Source organism: Brachypodium distachyon, chromosome 1 (genome assembly GCF_000005505.3).
Source record: "Brachypodium distachyon strain Bd21 chromosome 1, Brachypodium_distachyon_v3.0, whole genome shotgun sequence".
In the NCBI taxonomy this organism is placed as follows: Eukaryota; Viridiplantae; Streptophyta; class Magnoliopsida; order Poales; family Poaceae; genus Brachypodium; species Brachypodium distachyon.
Window position 1 is genome coordinate 30,707,607 of NC_016131.3, and position 25,647 is coordinate 30,733,253.

The following is a 25,647-nucleotide window of genomic DNA, read 5'->3' on the forward strand; positions in this document are numbered from 1 at the left end:
AGAAGGATTTCAAGTCTACTTTCCAACAAATCAAACGGCCCATGATTCGGAGCTTGCTAGAGAAAGATATTACAAATTAAAGTTGAATCTGATTCGGATCCGAGCTGTCAGGAGACCCAAATTTGTTTTAATCACCCAGGCCGCATCCGGAGTTCAAATTAAGCAAACAAGTACTTGTTGGAAGCATCATTTCAAGACCTTTCCAAAGGATCCGGCCCCACCAAAATATTCGACGCAAGCTGACTGTCACGGACAAAACAAGCTGACGGATCAGTTTTTCAGTTTCCTAAAGAGTTGTTGTTTTGTTAGGAAACTTACAGCTCGTTTCTCAACCAAGAATTCATTTCATTTGATCAAAATGAAATGAAATCCAATTTTTGATAGGATTTCATTTGGTTGAATTTGAATTCCGTGTTGAAAAATCATGTTTGTTTACCACATGGAATTGAAGAGTGAGAGACAATTCTAAAGAAATGATGGCTTTTAGAGAGGAATTGAGACTAGTTATAGTGTGATTTCATGTAATTTAAGATTGAATTCCTGTGGCTAATTCCGTGCCAACCAAACAAGTTGTTTTTTGGCATTCAAAATGAATTCTACAATTTTATGCCCAAATGATGAGTGTCAAACGAGCTGTTAGAGATAGAGTTGGATTTCAGCTCCATGCCCAAGTTGGCTGAAAATCCATCTTCCTCCTCCTTTATATACCTTTATATACCCCATGAGCCCCCTTAAGGAGTTTTGGGTTTTGTTTAGTTAAAAGTTAACCATCTCTGCAACTTCGTGTAATCGTGTGTGTCGGTTAGACCACCTGTTTTACCGCTTTCGGAACCCCAACTTATCGTCTCGTTGAGACATTGGTTTTATATAGTATATTCGCAATTTCAGATTGCATCCGCTATTTATCTTGTTCTTACTTGTTCTTCGATTGCTTGCAGGAACAAAGACCTTCGTGGTCAGGTTGATCGTGCCCCCGCGTGATCAATAACCCTCTGGAGTTGGTGTATCGATTGCTAAGGCAATGCCTCCTAGGCCGTACTCGGATTGTCAACGTCACCTCCTATCCAAATCGAGAGTTATCAATCTCATCGAAAGATCGGGTCACCCCGACCCACATCACTAGGACAGTTGGCCAATCTGCACAGAACAATCACCAAAGATCCTCTAAAAGAAATCAAATGCTAGATTCAATAGGTTGATGCAAACGGTTTATTCAATGGTAGATGCCGTGTACAACATGAGAATGGTGGAGACAAGCATTGCTGCTTTCCTTGACTTCACATCTTCAATTATTAACAACACGCGTCCCTAGCGTTAGCGGCCGTCCAGTTGTGAAATTTAGTCGTACGTTTGTGGGCATTTGTCCTATAGAAAAAAAATGTAAACTTTCTGGTTAGTAGAGCCTTCGACCTATGGCTAGAGCCTAATGCTAGACGTTAGGAGATGTAATGATTGAAACTACTTTCTGGAAATAAATATTGGACCAGTGGGGTAAAAGAACAAAGACAAAGTCTTTCTCTTCCGTTCCCTTGAGCCAAGTGGGATTTCATGGCCGAGTTCTCCTTCTTGAGATCGTTACATTGGAAACGCGCCGATCAATCTATGCCATACCATAGTTTGGTTGACCAAAAGAGAAAAAGGAAGCGGGATCTCTGCTCCACAGAAACGTAGCCGCCGTTGGGATTGGTTTTGCGGGCATACAAAATTCAGTGGTCACTGCTTCATCATGCTTTCCTCCCAAAAACCAATAAAACATTTAGTATTTCTTAAACAAATTAACTTCACGCAAATTGAATTTTCATTATTATGAATTCAGATATTTGAATTATTCTTATCACTGTATTTGTCGAAACTGACGGGCCCGGCAACATGCGCCAAGTTATTATTAAGGACACCAAAGTTGGGCACCATAGAAGCTCCCTCGGTCTATCAATACAGTGAGCCATCCATTTTCTAGATCTAATATTTTCTGGCCGTTCGATCAGATTTGATATGCGATGTGCCGTCTGTCCTCAGATTAGCTACTCCCGAAGAAAAAATGGGAGTTCTCTGGTTGATTGGACCGAGTCGGCCCATTCTCCCATGGAGCGATTGGTTTCCCAAACTACCGCCTTCTCATCAACGAAAGATAGAGACGTCAACACCTCGTCTTCGCATGCACTGTAGAAGAACCAGTCCCCTCCTCCTCCGTGCCACCATAGAATCTCTCTCGGCCTATCAATAGTTACCATGAGCCATCCATTTCCTTGATGTAATACTTTTTAATCGTCCGATCATATTTGATATTCACTGGCCCATCTGTCCTTGGAGTATCTGCTCCCAAAGAAAACATGGGAGTTCTCTAGTTGATTGGTCCGAGTCGGCCCATTCTCCCATGGGGCGATTGGTTGCCCGAGCCGCCGCCTTCTCATCAACGAAAGAGAGAGACTGCAACACCTCATCTTCGTATGCGCAGCAGCAGACCAGCCCCCTCTTCCTCCGTGCCACTACAAGGCAGTGCCAAGACCTATCACAGTCTTCTCGCGCCCTCATCGTTTTTGACCGTTTGATCTCCTCAGTGGAACATTCCTGACCGTTAGATCTTTCAGTCTGTTCCACCCGGCCATTTGTCCTTGCGGCCCGCTGCTCCGTGGAAATATTCCATGGAATCTGTTTTTTTATAGAAACGTCTGGCTTTATTAAGTCAATAAGCAGAGTATAAGGGATCAAAAAACTAAAAAAAAACAGACAACAAAGATAAAAAAAACTGCCTCGATCCCGATCCCTCGTCGACGCCTGCCCTCCTCCCTTGTCCCGGTGTTCCTTGGCCCTTGCGCAGGCTCGCAGCAGCCCTCCAGACCTTTGGATGAGAAGGAATACTGCACCATCTCCCTTCGAATTGTGGCCCTAAGACTTAGCAACAACAGTTAGTACTGCAACATGTCGTTTATTGAAGGATGGATTTTCTGATTAATCTCACAAATCGAATTGCAGGACAAGTCTTGATCATGTTCTTAGCTATGTGGAAAACCCTGGATTGCTACAGCTTGCAGATCGTGCTTGTTTTGTTGCCTTTTGAGAATTATCTTGCCTTAGATAAGGCATGGTAGTATGGGTCATTAAGGCTCTTTCGTTTTGGAAATTAACTTTAGCGGAGCCGGTAAGCCTGGTTCATGATGATTTTAAATGAAAAGGACATAATAAAAAAATAACGATCAGATCGGTAGCCTTGAAAAGACTTGATGCTAACTGATTAACTGGCATAAACAAGTTGTTATTGTCAATTAGGGCATGTACAATGGTTGATAAGACTGTTTTAATTTAGGCATTCCACGTCAATTAAAAAAGACAACAAAACATGTTGTACAATGGGTTATCTCTTAGTGTTCTATCTTAGAATTAATGTTTAGATGAATAAAATTAACTAAATAAATGCTAAGAAAATGTGAAATCTGGTACAATGGTAAATTTGCCTTATCTTTGCCTTATCATTCTTGTGAAGAGATCATCTCTTACTTAAGAGAATGCTTGTGCCTTTTCTTCGTTTCTCTCTCTTCCACGTCAGATTTTATCATATGTGGCATTGCTAAGAAAAGGATGACGTCACCCCATTGTACACGCCCTTAGCATGAATGCCGCCGGCAGAGCTTATCCTTTATGGCTCTGTGCAATATATTTGAAGTTGTCACTAAAGCAAAATTCAACTCGTTCCTGCAGAAGTGCAGATTCATGAATGAGTCATCAAATATGGAAAAACCGAAGTGAAGAAGATCAGAAATAGATACTTGTCATCTTAGCAAGCTAATATGTAGAAAAAGCAGGCATGGACAGAAATACAGGTGACAATCCATATCAACTCTCCGAAGAGATTATAGTTGCATCCTACATGAGATATCTTCCTGCATTTATCTGAAAGGGTAAAATACACCACTAGTCCATGAACTCGGCGAAAATGAACACTTTAGTCTACAAACTCGGAAAACGCACACTTAAACCCCTAAACTGGGACAATTGTGTCACTTTAGTCCAAAAACGGTTCGGCGAGGATTGAACACGCCACCTGGCCACCACATTGGCTTCGGCGACCCCTTCACCGGTGTCGTCTTGTCAAAATTGAGCGTTGTTGGCTTGATAGCAACCTTAGGCGAGACGGCGGCGGCAACGGTGTGGTTCTCAGGGCCCCAGGATCACCGTCTGGGCACGGCCGCCTTGCCCCTCGCGGGCAGCTCGGGCATGGTGCTTTTGCAAAAAGAATTCTTGAGAAAATCGAGTAGCAGCCTGCGGTCCTGGCAAAGCCGACGTGGTGGCCACGTGGCATGTTTAAGCCTCGCCGAATCATTTGTGGACTAAAGTGACACAATAGTCCTAGTTTAGGGGTTTAAGTGTGCATTTTTCGAGTTCGTAGACTAAAATGTTCATTTTTGCCGAGTTCATGGACTAATGGTGTATTATGATAATCATACAAGTTGTCACCAAAGATATCTTATGATAATCCATCTTTGTTTGTCAGCTGATGCTAATCCATCTTAATCAGCTGCAGAATATCTGCATGTCTCTACATTGGCGTCTATGTCAAATTCATCATTTAATGGCCTCAGTGATGCAGGATCCTTCAGTTCATTCGTTCATGCTTCATATTATCAATGGAGTGGGAAATTGTGATCCAAGTAAGCAGATTTTTTAAGTACATTGCAAATTATCGCGCTGGCATAATATTATCAATATATTGCCAATGGATTTTCCTGTCATAATCAATCTTGTGCTTTGGTTGTTAGATTCCCACCTATATATCTCGCATTCACGCGTACAAAAGAAAATGCACCGCGAGGTTATAATACCCAAGGATTAATTGAAACAAAGGTTGCTCGCTACTCAGGTACCAATTAAACTTCTCTGATATACATATGGCTATATATTTTATGATCGTTGGCCTGAAAGTAATATACGGTTCGAACCGGTTATGTTGTTGTATCTTGTAGGTTTTGGTACGCTTAGACTGTGAATCTCCCCTTCTGAACTCTAGATTTTTCATAGGTATATTAACTTTATGGTCATTTTATATATTTTACTTCCTTATTAAGTGACTCACATTTGTCTAAATATGAAGTAGCATTTATTTATTTAGGAAGAGACCATGGTTTTAAAAGAAAAAAAAAGAGGAGACCAACAGTGCACAGCATCTGTACCCTGGAGTAGATGGTCTCGAGTACCTAGATGGCCAAGAACAGTGACCCTCCGCAGGTAACAGTCAAAACTGAAATGGTCTTCCTTTTGTCGTTTATCACTTTCGAGTCATATTACTCGAAAGGAACTTTCCAGTCATAGAATCATTATTACCGTGTATGCGAAGAGATGTCGTCCTGCTTTTCAGTGGCACACGAAAGCTCCACGAAGAGACTATTGTATAAAACAAGGTTTTGGCAGGAGAAGTTGGATGCAAAAAAGCTCGATTCTTACATGTACTTTGATTAACTCTTGCTTCCATGGTTGTCTCTGATGTTTACTCGTTTTAAACAACAACACATGATGGAAACGAAAAGATATACGGAGTATCAGTTATTGGTAGGAGAAGAATTTACTGTGTTTCAGTTAGCAATGAGGCTCTGATCAGTAGTGAAAGTGGTAAAGAAATGGAAGAAATTGATGAAGATTAGCATGTTTTCTTAGAAGGAGATCATGTAAATGGTAATAAAAAACAATCTCTCATAATCTGTATTTTAATAGGCAGTGCTCTCTTGTCTCAGTTCTTGTAAGTACTCCTGTCATGGGCGTACATTCCTATAGGGCCACAGCCCTAGGTATCCATATAAGAGACAATATTCCATTAGCATCTCCTAAATTAGTTAGGCACGAGATAAGATAGGAATATTGAAATATGATTTGTTAGGAAAGTAGAGATTAGTTTCTTGGATGTTAAGTCGAGTCTTCCCTGTATAAAGGGCCCCCTTAGCCGTTATGACGCAAGTAAGAATAAACCAATCTAGTTATATCTCCTCCCTGTCCTTGAGGTGCGGCTGCCTTTCATGGCACCGTCGCGCCTCTTGGGTCCAGGATCACCTCGTACAGGCTCTAAAGCCATTATCTCCCATGTCGTGAACCTGGTTCATGACAATTCCATACTTATTTGATCCTGACTAACTGCTGCAAAAGAGCTTGAATTCATGCGGTCTTCATATGGATAGTGTAATATATCTCATGAATGACTACTGCAAGAAGGCTGAGGACTATACATGCCCGTATAGTGGCAGGGATAGAGTGGACGACAGCACAGGGCCTCCATCCGCGAGGCCTGAGATTTCTCAGTCCATTGGCACATAACTTAGTATGTTTTGTTGGTCGATCTAAAAATGCATTTCTTCCTTCTAAACTGAAAGGAGAAAGTGTAACATGGTATGCATACATAAGAAAGTTTCATATATGATTACCGACAGTCAAACTAGACCCTTGTAAACCTACTCGAAGGAGGTTACTTCAGACTCTTCACAATCTGCAAACAAGGCTCTTGTTATTTTTAAGCGAACTCTCAAGTTATATTTTTTGAGTTTAATGTCTTTGCACAGGTCTACTTGAGATCACGATGCATGGATAAGCACAAGTCTGGCATGATAAATGTCCAAAATAGCTCCATTTAATCAATCTCACGGAGCACTCCTTCAAAAACTGACAGCTCACTTAGTCACTTGATACATAGTATAGTTCACCATTGTTGTTTCTACTAACTAAACCAATGATTCATGGATGATTATTCACTCTTACACGCAAGGGTTTGCTTGCACAAATATATTTTATCAGATCATTTTTTACAACGTTCAGTCATGATGGTACGTAGCAGCAATTGCCAGGGAGTAGGCAGTAGCATTGTGTCTCCTCCAAACCTTTATTTTCGCATAACATCAGGCATGCATCAGTTGTACAGTTTTGAAGCTGGAAACATTGTTTCTGTCCTACTCCAGCTGTGCACAAGAAAGCCCAGTAGCCACAACCTTATTAGTACGTTTCCAAACAAGATCCAAATATTCAAAAAAGAAAAGGAAAAGGAAGGGCATATAGAGAATGTAAGAACATACTTATGTTAGTCTCGGTTGCATGACAGGACAACAAAGCGATAGACATGACAATGAGAGCTACCATGCATAAAGCCCTTGTGTTGGTATTGTTAAGGGCCATGGGGAGCAGCTTGTTCGATGATCCTTTTGTCTAGCCGCTGTTCTTCAGTGTGACCCTCTTCTTTGTTGCTGATGTTTATATAGAGGCAGAAGCCACTCACTCTTATCCCTTCTTAATTATGTTGGTAGATTTTAGATTGTATCCTTGTAATACACATATATGTTGGCAGCTTTTAATTTGTATCCTCGTATTGCACGTATATATTATTATTACCTCCGATTCATATTACTTGTCTCAACTTTGTCCAAATATGGATGCATCTATGTTTAAAAAGCGTCTAGATACATGTAATATTTTGACAAGTAATTTCGGCCGAAGGGAGTAGGATGTTTGATAATTGTAGCCACTTCTGTTAGGATGTTTGTTATGACCTCCTTGTTATGTTGTAATGTAAGGTTGAGTGCAACTTTTATATGGTCAATCACACTAGCCCCCGGGGAGTGATTGACCACATAAATGGAATTGGCGATAAACAAATGATGCACAAAAACCAGTTATATCAGTAATATGGGTCGAAAGGGAGTATTTGATATTCTACGTGTCATACATTTTTCTCTAAAGTTAAGCTAGGACATATTACATTTAGGAACATATGTAGCACTACTTAATAATTCCTCCGATCCATAATTCTGTCGTTGTTTTAGTACAAATTTGAACTAAAACAACAACAAGAATTATGGAACGGAGAGAGTATATTAGACGGTACAAAGCACCACTCTACGGAGTACAAAATTTCGCCCAGTCTAAAACAATAGGTAAGTTCTCATTGTTTTTTTGCTCATGTTATCGATAAATGGTACTCCGCAGTGATGCAAGATTAGTCAGGCTCGAGCCAGTGTACATGTATTCCTGAAGTGTAGGGCAATGCAGTCGAGTGGTGAAAGTCAGGCATCAATTAGTCTCCCAGTTGACTCCAAAAACCTTATTGCGGGCCTTGCAACTTACAAGTTCTCACAACTACAAAGGCCTGAAGATTACTTCGCTTCTCCGTAGAGCATGTCGATCGATCGAGAGAGAGAGAGAGAGAGCGAGAGAGATGTTGATAGTTGTCAGGATTGCTGGACCTCCTAGCGTGGAGCTTTGTAGCAAACATAAGCTTTTCCTTGAGTGGTCGAGATTTAATATTGAGCCCAGAAAAAATCAGAGCACATCTCTTGTCTCTATCAAGCGACCTAAAGAAGATACTAGAAGGGGACTTTCGTCGCCGACTTTACTAGCTTGCAGTTGTCAGTTGAACTAATGTTGCTAGTTATCACAAAAATGAATAATAACTGTGACTTGAACTTAACTAGGAAACTTGGAATAGATAGCAGAACTTAAAGTGGACCGAGATACACGGGTTCTCTCGTGTCAACTCTCTCTAACATGGTTGCACATATAGAAGCACATATATGCAATTGATCTTTGCATGTAAATAGACAAATATAATAATCGATAAAAAATAATATCATCTGTACATGCAACACATCCTAATATTCATACACCCTGCATCCACAAAAGTGTAAGGCTAATACTTGATATCCAAGAGTATAGGAGATCGAAGCATTCTTTGGTATCACTCCGTTCCATCTCAAACAAAATTGCTAAAAAAATGGATGTAACTATTCCTAAAAAATGTCTAGATACATGTAATATTTCGACAAGAATTATGGAACGGAGGGAGTAGTATTTTAACCCAATTTATTGTTCAACACATGAGGAGGCAAAGAATACCAACAAGACTTTAGCAGCTGAAATGTCAACACAACCACATATGTGCTCAAAAGGATCTTAAAGAAATGATGTGAAAGTTTGCACATCTAAACAAAGCAGCAATTCTCAGTTTTTCCGAAGAAAGATTCGACAAAAGGAACTATCAAGAATAAAAGCCTAGGCACAATATGAAAATAATGAGACTTTGGATGGATAAGATCAAACATGTAATGACGATGAAAGAATAAAGCACCAGGTTGATAGTTGTGATTAGTTAATAGAGAAATAAGTATAACACATGTTAAATAATAATTTGCACAATTTTTTCATGAACTAGCTGACGAGCACAGAATAATTGCATACAACATCCATGGTAAAACAAACTCACAGAAGGATGCAAGTAAATTTGTTTTGTTCTTATTACTCATACAGCAGTTGCATGTTATCATCTCGAAAAGGGAAAGCAAGCTCTTTCTTGAAAATGCAGAAACTCCTGTTCATCAGTCTTCTTTGCCATAGTTGTAGATAATCTCAATCTGCAAAGGTCATATTACCATTTTAAAGGCAGTGCAACAGTTCCATATGAAAAATAGATAAACAAAGGGAAACAGTAACATCTCTAAAATGGAACAAATAGACTCATGACAGCAAAAGAAGTCAGGGGTAACTACCAAACTCTTATTCCTACAGTATGTGGCAAACATCATGGAAATTGCAGTCAGCAGCAGCATGCATGAGATCATATAGTTAAAAAAAAGGTTTAAACGCCTCTCACACAAAAAGGTTTAGTAGAAAGGAAGTCCGTGGCGAACTGAGCCTAGCTCAGGTGGTTGGTTCCTTGTGGTGGAACCAGCCCACCCAGGTTCAAGTCTCCGATTTGACATGGGTGCTTGCATTTCCCTGGATTTATTCCAGGAACTAACCGGCATTGTGCTTTCAGTGGGAGTGACGTACCCGTCAACTACGAGGCGCCTGTGGTGACTTCGTCAATCTCAAGATGATGTGCCGGACCAGTCTCTCGAAGGTGCTCATAGTGGTAGGGTGTGCGTGCGTGTGTTCATAGGGGTGAGTGTGCGTGCGTACTTGTGAGTGTCTGCGTCTGTACTGTGTTTCCTCAAAAAAAAAAGAAAGGAAGTCGGTGCGCATTTTAACAGACAAAAGCTCTCCAAAGTAAGACTTTGCTTTGTTCAACAAAGCTGAACTGAGATCTGCATAGTGTGATATTTTTAGACATTTCATGGTAGAAACTCCGTATAAGCAGTAAAAAACATAATTCATTGCACTATTTAAATAAACTGACTATATGTTATTACCCCTTCAGGTGGAGGAGGGTTCCTTGTGAATTTGGTGCCACCAGGAGCCCATGGAACTGCAGAGATTTGAACAACCATATAAGATAAATTTCTTAATCTCATTGATCAGAAGAATGAAGAGTCACAGGATAAAAAAACACAAATTGCATTTCTTAAACAGGTACCATATGGTAAAACAGTGATGGCATCAAAGGAAAGCACAACTATGATGCACATGAGTAGTTCGTTATAGGCAGTAAGATACTACAGTATTGAAAACAGCTGTTCTAAGAAAATGGCATGTTTTTCAGTTTACTCTAAGCACATTGATTCATTGATCATGAAGGAAAGTATCCACAGCAACAAAAAAACTCAAATATGTCATTTGCACAGATGTATATGATAATAAAGTTGAACCAGCCTCTGTTCTCAGGAATTAATTGGTGGTAAAAATAAATTATCCTAAATGGGAATAACATGCAGATAAAATGAACATGCAACAAGTTTGTGCATTTCTGGCTTCAAGAAGTAACCACCGAGTAACAAACAAAGATTATCACATCAACAGATCAACTCATCACATTAGTAGTTGTGACTAGCAACACACCTCACACGTAGACAGGTAGAAATCTTAGATAAACATGAATATTCTTTTAAAGAAAAGGACGTCCCCGGCTGCTACTGAATGCTAATAAGCAGTTTTACAAACCAGCAAAAGGAAATAGCAAGATAAGGTGATGACGGAAGTGATGACTAGACATGAAATGTTGCCATTTAAACCATTCTAATTAGGCAGTCCAATAGAACAAAGCAAGGTTCAGCTCACAACTTCGGTGATCCCTACATACTCATTGGCAATACCAGTTCTAATAGATAGAAATCCTTCGACTAAATGATCAGTTACTCATTGCTCAACCGCGGGATGAAACAACAATTGCCACCACCCTACATGATTGACTACGCAATACTGGATCCACAAGCAGAGGCAGCGACAGCAGGAACAAAAGGCGCGAGCATTTCAAAGCATACCGATGTAAGGATCTGGGTGCTGGAAGTTCCTCTGCTGTGCTTCCGCGTCATCGATAAGCCTATCGATCACGTCCAGGTTCTCCTGTCACACGCACGAGAAATCCATTAGAACACCACCGGAATCGACATCAGATGCGAATCGTCAGCGAGACAAAGGGGGGAGACATAAATAGAGAGAGATGTAGCGGCGAGAAGGAAATCATTACCACATTTCTATTGGCCTCGAACTTGTCCCTGAGATCAGACGCCTGCACGGGAGAAGAGAACGGGATCAGATCCGCGAGGGGCGGAGAGATCGGGAAAGGGGGAGAAGGCAACGAGGGGCGCTCACGTCCTGGTAGAAGAGGTGGCGGTGGACGGCCCAGTTGAGGGTGTCCTTGAGCGCGCGGCGGTAGAGCAGCCGCACCCGCTCCTTCTGCCCCGCGCGCCGCGCCAGGTACCCCGCCGTCGTCGACATCGACCTCGCCGCCGCAACCGCTTCTTCTTCTCGAAGCTTCTCTCTCCTCTCCTCTGCGTTGGTGGGGATTTGGATTGGGAGCCGAGGAGGCACGATCCGGTAGGTTGGCGATTAGCCTGATAGGCCTATATGGGCTTTAGCTGGGTCTTTCCGGGCCGAATTGAATGGGCCAGTTTGGCGCATTGGTGCCCTCAACAGAATGAAATGGATAGGACCATAAAAAAATCTCAAAAAGAAAATGATCAGTCAAAAACCATGCTCCTGACGTGAAGAAAACCCTAGCAGCCGCGGTGGTTTGAAGATTATTGGTTTCCCTCGCCTCCGACCGCTGCCTTGGCGCTGCGAGATGGATAACTTCGATTCCTCTTAAGAGTATTTAGAGGTTGGTTTTGTTCGGCAACGTTACGGCGGAGGTTGCGAGGTCGTCTCGAGTAAAAGTATTCTGATTCTTCCTCTGCTGTGGAGATGCCTCAATAGGCGTTGCCGCGGAGCCAAAGAGTTTTAGTCGTCGTAGGTTCAGTGCACCGGATCTAACAGATTTTGACTTTGTGTACTCGCAGATCCATTTATACATATCTGTTGAGTTTTTGTCAATGCGTCAGAGTGCTTTCATTGGTTTTATCTTTTGTATTTTTGGAACTTTTCTCTGGCGTTCTGGTGAAAATCTTGCAGTTCGACGACTTGTACTTTTATGGGATCATCCCCGATCCAAGTACATTCAACATTCACGACTTTTCATATTTTTGGATTGAGCGGCTCAAAGGGGCTTTCTGAAACTTTTGAAGGTAGTCAAGTTTGTGCATGGATACGAATGGCTACATTGCCGCTCAAGTCTGATTGCAGTCATCATGTTGAAGCGTTGGCAGTATTTCATGTTGCAAAGAATGATGCCATGCGGAGAAGATGTTTTTAAGAGATTACATTGTGATTTTTAATTATACCTGCAATGGTTCTCGAGTTTGAATAAAGCTACATGTTATTCTAAAAAAACTAAAAAAAAAATCTCAAAAGCAAATTTCAAAAATAAAAAACAGAATAAAATGTACTATGGAATAGTAGTATTTTTCTAGTTTTACACCCAAATTTTAGTATTTCTGATTTACCTTCTAGAATAATTACTCTCACCGGCCGGAATTACTTGTCACTGATTTAGTACAACTTTGTAGTAAATCTGTGACAACTAATTCCAACTGTAGTGAGTAGTTTCTTTCTTGATGTCGAAAAAATAATTTCATCACTAAGAAATACACTCTAGGGTGTACAAATGTTTTGAAATTTCTCTACGTCTTCCATTTTTTGTACTCTTAGTTAGTTAGTTACTACACCGTCCGTTGCTAAATACAATATGTTGTAGCTTTGTTCTAATTCAAAATTTTAATGTTTGACCAAGTTTACAAAAAAAGTCTGCCAGGATCTTCAACTCTAAATTAGTTTTGTTAAAGTCGTCAAGATATATGTTCGTGGTATACTTATTTGATATTATCGATATAGTAATATATCTTTCTATAAACTTTGTAAAACCTTAAGAAGGACAATGTTAAAATATCTTACATTTAAGAACAGAGGTAGTACTTACCTTGAGATCTAAAAATGCACTCCCCCGTTAGCTTTGAATTTTTAAAGATCTCCAATAAGTTGATACAAGAGAATTGATGTAATGTTGAATCGTGGAAAAATTAAGGTGAGAATGAACTGCTCTTATGCACCCAACTTCAACTTCACTCAGCCCAACCAACTCCAAACAGAAGTTACGGTGAACATATGTCATAAATAAAAAGTTCTACATTTCATTTAGAAGCTTCTGGCGTGTAGAATGTGACAAAAGAGAGTACATGACTAAGGAATCTATATAATTAACTCGAATTAAAATATGAGCCAATAGCTGAAACAAAACTGGAAGTCAAATATTCCAGCTCTAGTCAAGCTGACCTTGGTAATGAAAAGTTCCTTTTGTAGTTTGCTACTTTTTGCCGCTTGCTGCCGGTCTTTGATAGCCCTCTATGTGTTTGTAAATGGACGTTGAAACGTTCAAGGATGAGTCCGCAGAAAATAAAAGCTCGACGATGTGACGATGGAGATTGGTATACGGTCTACGTGTCTCCCTGGCAGCGGTATAGGGTACCGTAAAAAACCTCTAATCAATTGATATGGTCTCGAGAAACAGTTACTCCGTTGATATTGCTGACATAAAACTTAATCCATCAAGGTGTATAGTGTCTAATTCTTTAGTAAAAAAAGTGTGACGTTTTTAGCATGGATATGCAAAACGTTTAGAATTTAATCTGTGAATATTTTCGCGAAATATAAGGATTTTCAGACTGAACAGTATGTGATATATTTAACTCCACTAGTACAATGCCCGTGCGTTGCAAGGGGACAACAAAATTAAGCATACGAGCACCGATAAAAAAATCATTATTCACAAACGATTACATTGTTTGTGACTTATCACTCATTGATATTGCGCATTGCATAGAATTAGCGTCATCTCTAGCGTTGAAAATGGAATTCTTGTGAAATTAATGATAATCCCCCGGCTCGAAATATTTGTCGCACTGCCTTATACGGTATTGTTTTAACAAAAAAGAAACCCATCTAATTCTAATCTTGTCAACGCGGCACATTTCTCAAACTTGGTCTCCTTCCTCCGTCGTCCCCACCGAGCTCCGCGCCCGCATCCCCTCCCTCTCCACCTCCCTTCGAGCGTCCGCATCCGCATCTGCTTTGCTCGCCGTCGGAGGTCTCACGCGGGGGTCGTGCCACCTCACCCTGCTCGCTGCCGGTGGGGGGTTCTCCCTCCTCGGTTGACGCATCCTGCAACTCCAGTGGGCCAGCCTGATAAAATTTGATCTACACAGCAGCAGTAGGGTGATTACTCTGAGAAAATTTGATCAACACATCGCAAAAATCACACAACGGCATGAAGATTACTCATGTAGTACTTTGATAAAATTGGATCAACACATAGCAAAATCACACAGCCACATCAAGATTCGTTTATTACGCTTGTAGTCCTCTGTTAACTCCCGTAGTCTGCCACCAATTCATGTTCCACGTACTGTTAACTGAACTGATATGAGAAGCACTACTACTAACTGGCACTAAATAAAACAGGAAAAGTTAGTCTATTCAAAGGCTATGTGCAAATCTCTTCAGCAAAACACAGTATTGGTGAATTAACAACAGAAAATGAACCCCCGCAAAAAACAACAACAGAAAATGAAGTTCCTGTTTCAGTTCTTGCTATTCTGCTTGAAAGCAATCTATTGCAAAAAGGAGAGAAGTGGCGTGGTGTGCCATCGCTGCTGCGGTCTTCCTCCTCGTGGCCCTCTTCCCGTCCCACTCCTCCAGGACCAAGTTGCCCCCGACGCTGGACGCCGCTCGAGGGCGCAACAACATACTGCAGCGTCTGGATCCGTGCCCGCAGCGAGATGATGGGGCTCGTGGCCGTCGGGCTACCTCGTCGTCGTTCCCTCCTCCTCTGACGCGTGATCCATGCCGCGCCCCCTCCTCGGATGCCTGATGCATCGGCCTTGCCTGGCAAAGCAAAGGGAGGGAAGGAGGCGAAGGCGGGGGCGCTAGAGGGGGCGACGGCGCAGATCGGGAGGGTGGAGGCGGAGCGGGGGCGGCGGCGCAGAACCAGATCGAGAGATTTTTTTAGTGGACCCACACGGCTCGATCCCGTGGGGTTGGATGTACTTGCCCGACGGTTTTTAGCGCAGACGGACGACGACGAAGGAAGCTTTCCTCCTTTTATTATTTGAAGAAATTAGCACAGTATGTTTGCATATTACAACAGAATTCAGATGCCAGAGCCTTTTGTTAGTTTTTTTTAGCAAATTTCATTTTGGAGATAAATTAAGATACAACTGAAAATCTGATTGCACCAAAAAAAACTGAAAATCTGATTATCATTTTTAGTTCCTAGCAAATTTCCGTTGTACCTCAAAATGACACCGGTGACTCAAAAGAGTACCATATATAAGAATTATGTCGCTTATATACCCTAATGAACGAATTGACATGATAGACTCCATTTCATCATTTTCACAACTATCAGACTCATGTATAGAAGGGAACTTAATTCTTGCAAGGCACCTCCTATATATGGCATCGGTTTGTTTAACCCTAACTCCTCCCATGCCGCTTGTCACCCATGTCAAAGGGAGAGGTAGAAGCATAGGCACAAAGTAGGTCAAGCAACGGAATGATTGTGAAACGACCGTCCCCGTACAGGGTTCGATCTCTGTGCTTATAGTGCTAGTCCTTGGATCGACTCACTAGCACACACAGTTCAAGATGTAATATCGAGAAACAAAGGTCAAGTAATTTATTACATCGTCATCATTCAGAACTTTATAGTACTTACAACTTTGTATAACCACTCGGGTTAGCATTGAAAGTTATCATAAATTCTTCAGCAGCGGAAGACGAAGGAAAAGTTGAGCCATTGCAACACCACAGAGAGCGCATGTTGGAATGCAGGCTCGTGACCCAACAACGTAACCTTACTCATCGTCGGAATTCCCTGCAACAATTTAAAGGTTGCAGCCACTAGGATCAATACATTGAATGTATTGGCAAGTTCACCGGGGATTATAACAGATTCTATCAAATATATGGAATTATTGGCTATGTGGAGATCAGGCTTTTTGGCGTGGAAGCAATTAACATAAATTTTATCCTACTACGATTGAATTTTACAGTAAGATAAATCTATTGGACATCAGGTAGAAACACCGATGCTCCTATTAAAACTAAGGACATTGAGTATACACATCAATGCTCTTAACCCAAGTTTAAACCATTCACTTTATTTAGAATTGAATGAGTGGGACCTTACTTAGTTTTCATATCCAACTGCTCATAATTCGTCCATAACCGGGGACACGGCTAAGTACTTAGTTTTGACACTCTCGAGAGGTTGTACACATTCCCCACAGGAAACCGACGGGTTAATCCCTTGCTGTCCTCAGGGTTGAGTAGCAACGGCGTCGATTACGAGATTTTCAGAAATAATTCTCTAGACCACGAGAGAATCACGCTCCACCTACACTGCTACATCATTACAATTCTGCGGGTCTAGGTTCATACAACATACTCTATTCTCGCCAGAGCCCATATAGCATGTGGTTGTACTGGAAGCAATTTAAATAGGAACCCAATTCAGCCTCTGGTTACCCCGGGTGGCATTCCACATTTGCGACGCAGGCGCTCCCCGAATCCACGGGAGACACGACCATGGACCTCCCGAATCCACGAAGAGACGACTCAGAGGGCCCCATAGAAATGGATCTGACGTCGCGTACATCCATAGTACTCAAAGCCGCCCACCCAGGATGGTTCATTAGGGGTTGATTTTAGCCATACTTCAAAAATAACATTTACACCAACAAAATTTCTAGAATGAAAGTGGTTCCCTCCCATGCATATTTACATAGCACGGCTAACCGTAAACTAGTATGATGGCTATTGGTGAGGATTTGACGGCGAGGAAAATCTATTCTATTAGGACAACATAGCTAGCATAAATATAATAATTTAATCCTAATGCAATTTTACAAACAACGCTAATGCATATAGGATTAAAAATAAGTGCAATGATAGGTGATCATGATCAAGATGAACTTGCCTTGTCCAAAGTTGTTGCTGTTCTCACACTCTTCGCAAAGACAGGGTTCGCACTCCGAAAGATCTAGCAATCAAACATATAGCAAAATAAACAACCATACAATACATACAAGCAATCAAATAAAATATGCCATGATGCCATGCACATGATGCAATCCTAAATTTGGTTTCTGTCACAAATAATTTGTTTAGTGATTTAAATCTATGTGATGAATTGTTAGAATCATGTTCATGGTGTGGAAAAAGGAAATCATTAAACAAAGCCAGTTTAATCCATTTTAAGCTAGATTATTCTAACTTTGGCGATACATTCATTTTTATACATAAACAAATTTTCTTCTGGTTCCACTGGGTAGAGGGTACATCTAGGAAATTTTAAGAGTGGGTAAATCGTCCAAAATAGTTTTAAATCAATTTTTATGTGATAAAGTGCAAAGTTAAGCATTCTGTCATTTGGTCCTGTTTGAGTTGTCCAAAACTGAAAACAAACTGTGCCAAAAGATTATACATGCCATGAGGATTCCAAAAAGGTGCAGTTCATCAAATTTGGCCAAACGGTTCAAAAGTTATGAGTGTTTGAAGTTCTAGGGGTTTTTCTGCAATTTTACCATTTATTTCGTCCGGGAACAAATTTTACATTTTATTACATGCCACGTGGCGTCCTCTGATTCGCCGGTACCGGTTCGGGGTCCAAATAAAAGATGGTCATCCGATCTTACTTAAAACATGATGGACGACTGAGATCAAGGGATACCCCTTCGTTTTAAGTAATCTAATCTCGGCCGTTGGCCGAGATCCTACCGTCCAGGGTGACCATGCTCACCTCCGGTGAGCCAAGGGCTTCGGCGGCGAGCTCCGGCGGGGGCGGCGTCACGGGCAGGCGGCGCGCGGGTGCTCCGATGGCCTTCAGGTGTCGGGAAAGACGTAGGCGAGGGCGGCGCGGCGAGACGGAGACGGTGACGCGGGCGATTCTCCTCGGCGTGGACGGTGGCGTCGCCTAGGACGGCAGGAAGCGGCGGTGGCGTCGGTGAGCTCCGATCGATCGGCGTCGTCGGCTAAGGTGCACCAAAATAGAAACCGAGCGCGTCAAAAAGTGCGCAAAGACCTGGGGAAGCAAACTAGGTTGGGCATCGGGTCTAAGACTCACCGTGACGTCCACGGGGACCAAAGGGACGGCGGCAGCGGCAACTCCGGCGAGGAATTACGGCGGCGTGGGCACGAGTTGGCCGGGGTGGTGTGGGGGAAAAGAGAGAGGGGGAAGCCCTTTTTATAGTGGCGCGAGGGGGATCTTAAAGATGGGCTCTAAATCGTGAAATGAAGGTGGGTGTAATGGCGGCCGGTGCTAGATTCGCGGACTGGGGGTTGAAGATGACTGACAGGTGGGCCCCACCTGTCAGGGACCGTGGTGCACACGGGCGGCGGCTGGCTGGGCGGGGCGGCGGTTCGGCCGGTTCGCGAGGCGGGGCCGGTTCGCAGCCGGGTCGAGTGCGGGCGCGACTGGGCCGTTTCGGCCCATTTGGCCGGGCCGGTCCGGTTTCCCTTTTTTTTGTTCTTTTTTTTCTCCTTTTTTTTTGTTTTTCCTTTATATCTTTTGATTTTGAACTCCAAAAGACGTCAAATAAATTTCAGAAAATTTGTAAAATCATATCCTCAAATGCCATAGCATCTGGGACTTGATTTCCTCCAAAAGTAAATTATTAAAAATAGTTTTGCTTATATAATTGCCTCTAGTGCAATAATATTTAGAAACAAAATAGTTTTTCAACTCCAAAATAAATTCCAAGAATTATGGGGTAGCTCATCTTATTGCATTAAACCCCTTCCTATTGTCAAAACCCCATGGTTTGAAAAATTCCAAAAAAAAATGCAAGGGATATTAAAAGGTAAAAGCTTAATATAAAGGTTTTAAATTTTTTAATTCCTTGGTTTAAAGTGTTCAAAATGCATAAATGGTATGATGCTCATGAGTGCAAATGTATGATGCAAAGTTTGTGAAAATTGGGATGTTACAGGCTGCCGGAGAAACGACGACCTTTTGGTATGAAAATATACCCCTTTTTTTCCTATGTGTTATTTTGCAACAAAAAAGTCATTGGGTGAGTTCGTCGTCTGGTCAGGCTAAACAAACCCACATTCCTTAGGGGCACATTCCTAAAATACGCTTTTATGTGTCATCCCGGTCATCAACCACGTGAGCCCTAACAGGTATGTCGGTTTGAGGCGTAATGTTGTGTCTGTTGGGTCCATTGTTGGAATAAATCTTAAATGGCGATATTTAATTTCTGGCTACAAAATGGAATTAATTTATTCAAGTATATTTCTTTAGGCTACATTATTAGATTTTTATTTAGAACGGGCTACATTATGAATTGATCACTTGTACGCATAGTGATGTCGAAAGTTCTTGGCTTAAGTGGATCCATGTTACCATGTCTAAAGAAGTCTACTGCCCTGACACTGCGGACCCAGGCCAAGACAATAGGAGTGACGTGTGGGCTCAGTCTAGGTTGGCCCTAGCCCAGTGCGTAAGTATATATAGGTATTGTTTACATCTTTTCGACCCACAAAAATTGCTAGGCCCATTGTTTTTTCAACCCGGGATCTCTCTCCTTTTCATTACTTGCATAACGAAAATACAAAGTTTGTCCATCACCCCACACACATCGCAGTTAGAACGAGCAGAAGGGGGATAGGAGAGGACCGGACACTATCGGAGCAGGAAACCCGTTGACCAGCCCCCGCAATCAGGAACTAACTAAAGGACGAAATCTTCCCCCTAATCTAGCCCTGCCAACAGTTCAGAAACGAAAAGCAAAGTTCAGTTCAACAGTTCAGTGCAGAAACAAAAATTGCTAGGCCCATTGTTTGAAGTTCGTCTTGCGCCAATCTCAGCACGGCTGCACGGGCCCTGCCCTGTACACACCCACATACTCCTACCAATACACGACTACACGCTACAGTTAGCAGTTGTTAGTAGCAGTACAGTTTACGACGAAACTAGCCATCTACTCGTAATAAACAAGAACACAGGTACCTTTCTGAAGCTTCTCACAAACTGCCATAATTTATTAGCAGTAGCTTGTTCAGTGGCTTGGAACCTTCGCGTGTCAGTTTCTGTAACCTCTGCTTAGTGATAACCCCCGAACAGTCAGCCAGTCAGAGAGAGTATTTTACTGCACCCAATGATGCAGCATTATCGTAGTCCTACTACTAAATCGTGATGAGGTACTAGTACAGTGTTTGTTTATGCCAGAGATAGATGCTTCTGTACTGTACCTGCCTGCTCCCTTCTGGCTACAGAACATTTCTTTACTCAGGCGAAGGCGTCGATCCGCTTGCGGTGCGCCATTTTCCTTGTGGATCTAAGCTCCAAGTCAAATATATTCCGTAGGTCCCAAAATAAGTGATTATACAAATTCACGTTATTTATTTTGGAATGGAGTGAGTATCACGCATAACCTAAGAGGGGTTAACTGATGATGGGACTTGACCGGGTAATTAACAGCTGAATACTCCTACGGCAGACTGAGAAAGCTGTTGGCGCGTATCACAGGTATCAGGTGGTATGTACATACGCGTACAAGAAACCGTGTCGATATATTTGCATCATGGCTGACATGGTTAGACAAGGAAATTGTATTTTGTATGTTGCAGGTGATTAAGCTTGTGTCGCCGTCAATTGTCAACGGATCCACACGTGCTGGCTGGTGGGCAGTCAGGCATTCCCACAAAGTATCAGCTGGATTCGTTCGTCATGGCAAGGTTTATTTATCGTATCCACACGGATTAAAGGAAACTTCATGGATCAAAATGAAATGAACTCGTGGACATCGATCTGGGGGCTAGCGACGTCTCTTTCTTAGTAAAAGCATCGTGTATACGGGGGTCTTAGAAGACGTTAAGAGAAGGATAAAATAATACGGAGTAGGTTCATTATTACTGTACATAACACACACTACTGCAAAAACGTTTATCAGTAACGGTCAAAAATGGCTATCAGTACGGGCAGGCTGTCCGTCACTAACTACCCGTCATTGATGTACCCCACATCAGTGACGGGCAGCCTACCCGTTACTGATGTGCAACTCATTAGTGTCGGTCGTTCCTTAGGAACCAACACTGATGATTTTTTAGCGTAATTAAAAAAAAGCTCATGGCTAGCATATAATTATGCTAGCCATGATTTTTGTTCCCAATTGCATATGGTACAAACTAAAAATCATCGCATATGCAGTCAAAGCAGAACACAATTAGGAATCAAATATTACATCCCATGCATTCACAACAGAGAAACACAATTAAAAATAAAAAAAACATCGTCGCATGGATTCACCGCAACCGCTGGATCCTGCTGGATCCCGGTGGAGTTGGAGCCGCCGCACGCACCAGGTCGTGTCATCTTCCTCCGATACGGGGCGGGGCGGGAGTTGGTTCCCCATGGCGGCGTCCACCTCGTCTCCAGCCATGGCAGCGGCTACCTCCTTAACTGCATGAGATTGAAAAAGGGAAAGGACAGAGAGCGCCGAGAGAGGGAGAGTGGAAGAAAACCGAGAGTGAAGATGGGGAGAGAAACTTACGAGGGAGAAGGCCGATCTGCAGAGGAGAGAAGAGAAGGGCGGCTCAGATGGTGCGTAGGGGCCGACTTCTGCTCCTCCATGCGCCATGCTCCGCCGCTGATCCAGTGGTTGGCCGGAGTCGCCCGCGGCCAGATCCAGAGGCGTCCTGCACCGGCGAGGCAGGGAGGACAGGCACGCAGCTCCTCCTCATCGTCCATGACGGAAGGAGGAGAGAGTTTGGGGGGGAGATAAGGAAGGACGAGAGAGTTCGTAGGGGAGAGGAGACAGAACTTGGCGGCAGCAGGGAGGAGAGACCGAGAGAGTTTGGTCGTGGGATAGCTAGGGTTACCTTTATATAGGAAATAGATGGGCCGAGATTTGTATCTAAGCCCAATAGTGTATTAGTGGCGGGTCAAATTGTAAAACCCGTTACTAATGGCTATTTTTTTTGTTTATTCGTTTGTGTTTCTCATAGTCTATTAGCTTAATGTCTTAGTGGTGTAAAATAAGGTCTAATATTATTTGGCATGGCAAGATACCTTTGTAAAAAAAATGGATACATCATCTTGAACTATAGCACAAAAATGATGGTAACTTTGGTCATGTGGCATAAAAAATACCCATTTTTTGCAGTTGGAAAAGAATCCATTTTTATAACCAAAAAATTATAAATCTTTTTACGAATTTTTTTGCCATGACAATATGCACATTTGTGCAAAAAATGGATAAATTATCATGAACTATGGCATAGAAAAGGACAAACTTTGGTCATTTGGCTTAAAACCTAATGTTCAATTATGAGAAATAACAAGATTGTATTACATATGTCATTTTTCAAATTTTACCATATGATATTATTATTCCACTATGTTAAGCAAGAAAAAATAAGATTTCAGCAAAAAAAACCACATTTTTCCGATTTTTTATGAATTAGTTATGATTTTTTCAATCTTCAAAGGTCTTCAGGAGTCATCAGTAGTGGGCCTAGATGTAAAGCCCGCCATTGATGCGTGTTTTTGTGAATTTTGCAATTTTTCAGACGTGGATATGAGTGACGGGCGTGGTATGTCCATTACTGATGATGGTCATCAGTGACGGGCACGAAAGACCCGTCACTGATGACTCGTCACATATACACTGTTTTGTAGTAGTGACGACAAACAAATTCAGAACTTTTACCAAGTAAACCAATCAAATGTCTCCCTCCGAGACATCTTCTTTTTAAGACAATGGAAAATCTATTATTCTCAGTTGATGTGGTTTTTTTTTTCAATTAAAGGAAACTTTATTCAACTGGGATGTCACAAAAAAAAGTGCACCCAGCTTCAGTATAACACTATGCACACAATCAAAAGTCAAAGAAAGTAGAAAACCGTCACTTGTTATGATCGAACAAAGAACGAAGTACGGAGTCTATTTTCACGGGAAAAGAAGTAAGGAGTCTGCGGGCGTGGATTACGCTTCCACTCATTTTGGGTGAATCCACCTGCATACATACACATAGTCTTAACCATTGGCTTGTCCCCCTCTCGTTGAAGCGACGACCATGACAAAACTTGTGAGTACAGTGGTGAACACATAATCAACTTGCTGTAAAAAAACATGCATACGAAAAGGAAATTATAGCTTATTAAATACAACGTCGTTTCTACATACCAGATCAACCAAATAACAGTCGTCCCACCAACATTTTAGCTCTAGTTTACTACATATACCATTCAGCCAATTACCAAAAATGTTTGGCACGTTTCGTGGTGGTTGAAGGTTGTCTTATATTACATTATGCATCTATAATACTCCAAAGTCTTATATATTATTCGTCAAAAATACAAATAAGTGACCAAATTAATAACTATGGCCGGCCACACCATGCGTTGTCCTACAAACTATGCAACCGCGTGCCAATACAACGTCCAAACTGTATGTCTTTTTTTCCTTATATCATCTCTTGTACGATCCATGTCTATGTTGCATTTGCGTTGAATATGTGTAGAGGTTACATTTGGACTTGGATTCGCGGCGGGTCAAGTGTTAAAGTCGAACATTTGTAACCCGGTCCTAATATATAAGAGCATCGTGGATACCACAAATAGACTGACAAATGCTGGTAAGCTAGACATGAGATCATGTGGGAACAGCCCGACATTGCAGGGGCGACTAGACCGGCCATGGCGCGGTTCTATGATGTGTCCGATGGTTCGTCGTCACTTATACTAAGTCGATTTAATACATGGCGAGGAGCGGCCGTTAAGAATGCCCCGAGGATGCAGATGTTGATGCTAGACCTCGTTAACAAATATCGTCCCCCGTCTACTTTCTGCATTGATCTAGTCGGGTATATTCATAATGCTCCGGATGAATTTCTTGAGTCAGCTAGCGTATCTCCCTTAATTTCTCTTTCTTATCTGCAAAAACGTATCATCTTTTGTACGATCCAAGACCTAGATGAATTTCTCGAGTTAGCAAAGCATATCTCGCTTTCTCTTTCTTATCTGCAAAGACGTACGTGAAAGTTAATTTCACGTCATTTTCCCCCGTTCACAGTAGACAGCAAAAAGAAAGAAAGAAAGAAAAAATCACTGGCTGCAACAAGTCCAGGTGCAGCTCTCGATCCACAAGAGTAAAAACTAAGGTTCCCCAAGAGATGCGAACAACTGTTTTCTTGGAGACTTGGATCGCCTTAGCCGTCTCTAAATCACCGCGAAAGCGACTGAGCCAGTTCAGCCCAGCCATGAAAACAATCTTTTCGAGATCTTGCTTAATTTCACAAGTTACCATATCAGCCGCACATGCATCTCGCACCAGGCATATATATATATGGTAGATTCAGTCGCTTCCACGCAGAGCGAGCAGCTGACGGAGCTTACTAAAAACTGGTGATCTGATAAAACGTTGCTGGCTGCTGTCTCGTCTCAGTCATGCCAGAGATTGTGGATATCTTGTCTAAGGTTATACTCACTACTTGGACCTGGTATCCAGGTTCATGTTCTGTTTGATCTTTGTTGCTGATGCATCATGATGTAGTCACACAAAATGTTTTTATTATTTGCTACCTTAGAAAGTTACATTTTGTCAAATTGCTGGTGACGTGTGTGCAGACAGAGAGATAAATATAGATTTAGTTCCTGAGTTTTCTAACCGAAATTGCACATCTCTTACATGTGGAGTTAATTCATTAATGGTTTTGCGCAAGCTTACGTTTTCAAACAGTCAAAAAAAGAATGGTCAGGTGGCCACGGACTATTTCCATACGAAAAATCATCTCCACGGTTGAATTATTCTTTAGTGGAATAACTTTGTTCATATGTAGATCCAAGGCTTTTCTTGCATGATCTCGACGGTGCAAATTTGTCAAGACCTGGTAGGAAACTAAAATGACAAAATTGCTCCACGCTTCGCATGCATGTTTAGCCGGTCTAGCAACTGCCCCGGCCTGCTCCGTTTGAAGCGAAAGGGTCAGAGAAAATGGCCTTTGATCGGCAGCCAAGCCTGGAAATGTCAACACGGTTGCATTAGAGGCACGCCACCCACAAGTTTCACACACTCACATGGACACCCGAACCTAAAAAGCAAGACGGGTTCAGAAAGCGAGCACATACACTGCATGCCGCAGTCAAATTCGATTATTCGAAGCCTCAATTTGGTCTGGTCTTTGAATGCCAGGTTGCCAAGAAGGCGGTGCCGAGCTTGAAGGGAAATTTCGGAATTCAGACTTTTAGAACATCAGAACGTATGAAGCTATCTTTTGTATCTTGAAATAATATCGTTCAAAGTTTTAGAAAATTATGAAAAACTCATGCACCTTGAACATGGTCATTTTAAAAATGTTTGAAAAAACATGATT

At 42.0% G+C, this 25,647-nt stretch overlaps 1 protein-coding gene across 1 annotated transcript; it reads right to left on the bottom strand.

The window, feature by feature from the left end:
* Positions 1 to 9,083: 9,083 nt before the first annotated feature.
* Positions 9,084 to 11,716, bottom strand: LOC100836008 (NADH dehydrogenase [ubiquinone] 1 beta subcomplex subunit 9). The gene is made up of 5 exons (XM_003563514.4): positions 11,491 to 11,716; positions 11,366 to 11,407; positions 11,160 to 11,241; positions 10,152 to 10,207; positions 9,084 to 9,374 (listed from the first exon to the last, which is right to left on the bottom strand). Exons 1-5 carry the CDS (start codon positions 11,614 to 11,616, stop codon positions 9,339 to 9,341), a joined length of 342 nt encoding a protein of 113 aa, XP_003563562.1. The 5' UTR covers positions 11,617 to 11,716; the 3' UTR covers positions 9,084 to 9,338.
* Positions 11,717 to 25,647: the final 13,931 nt, after the last annotated feature.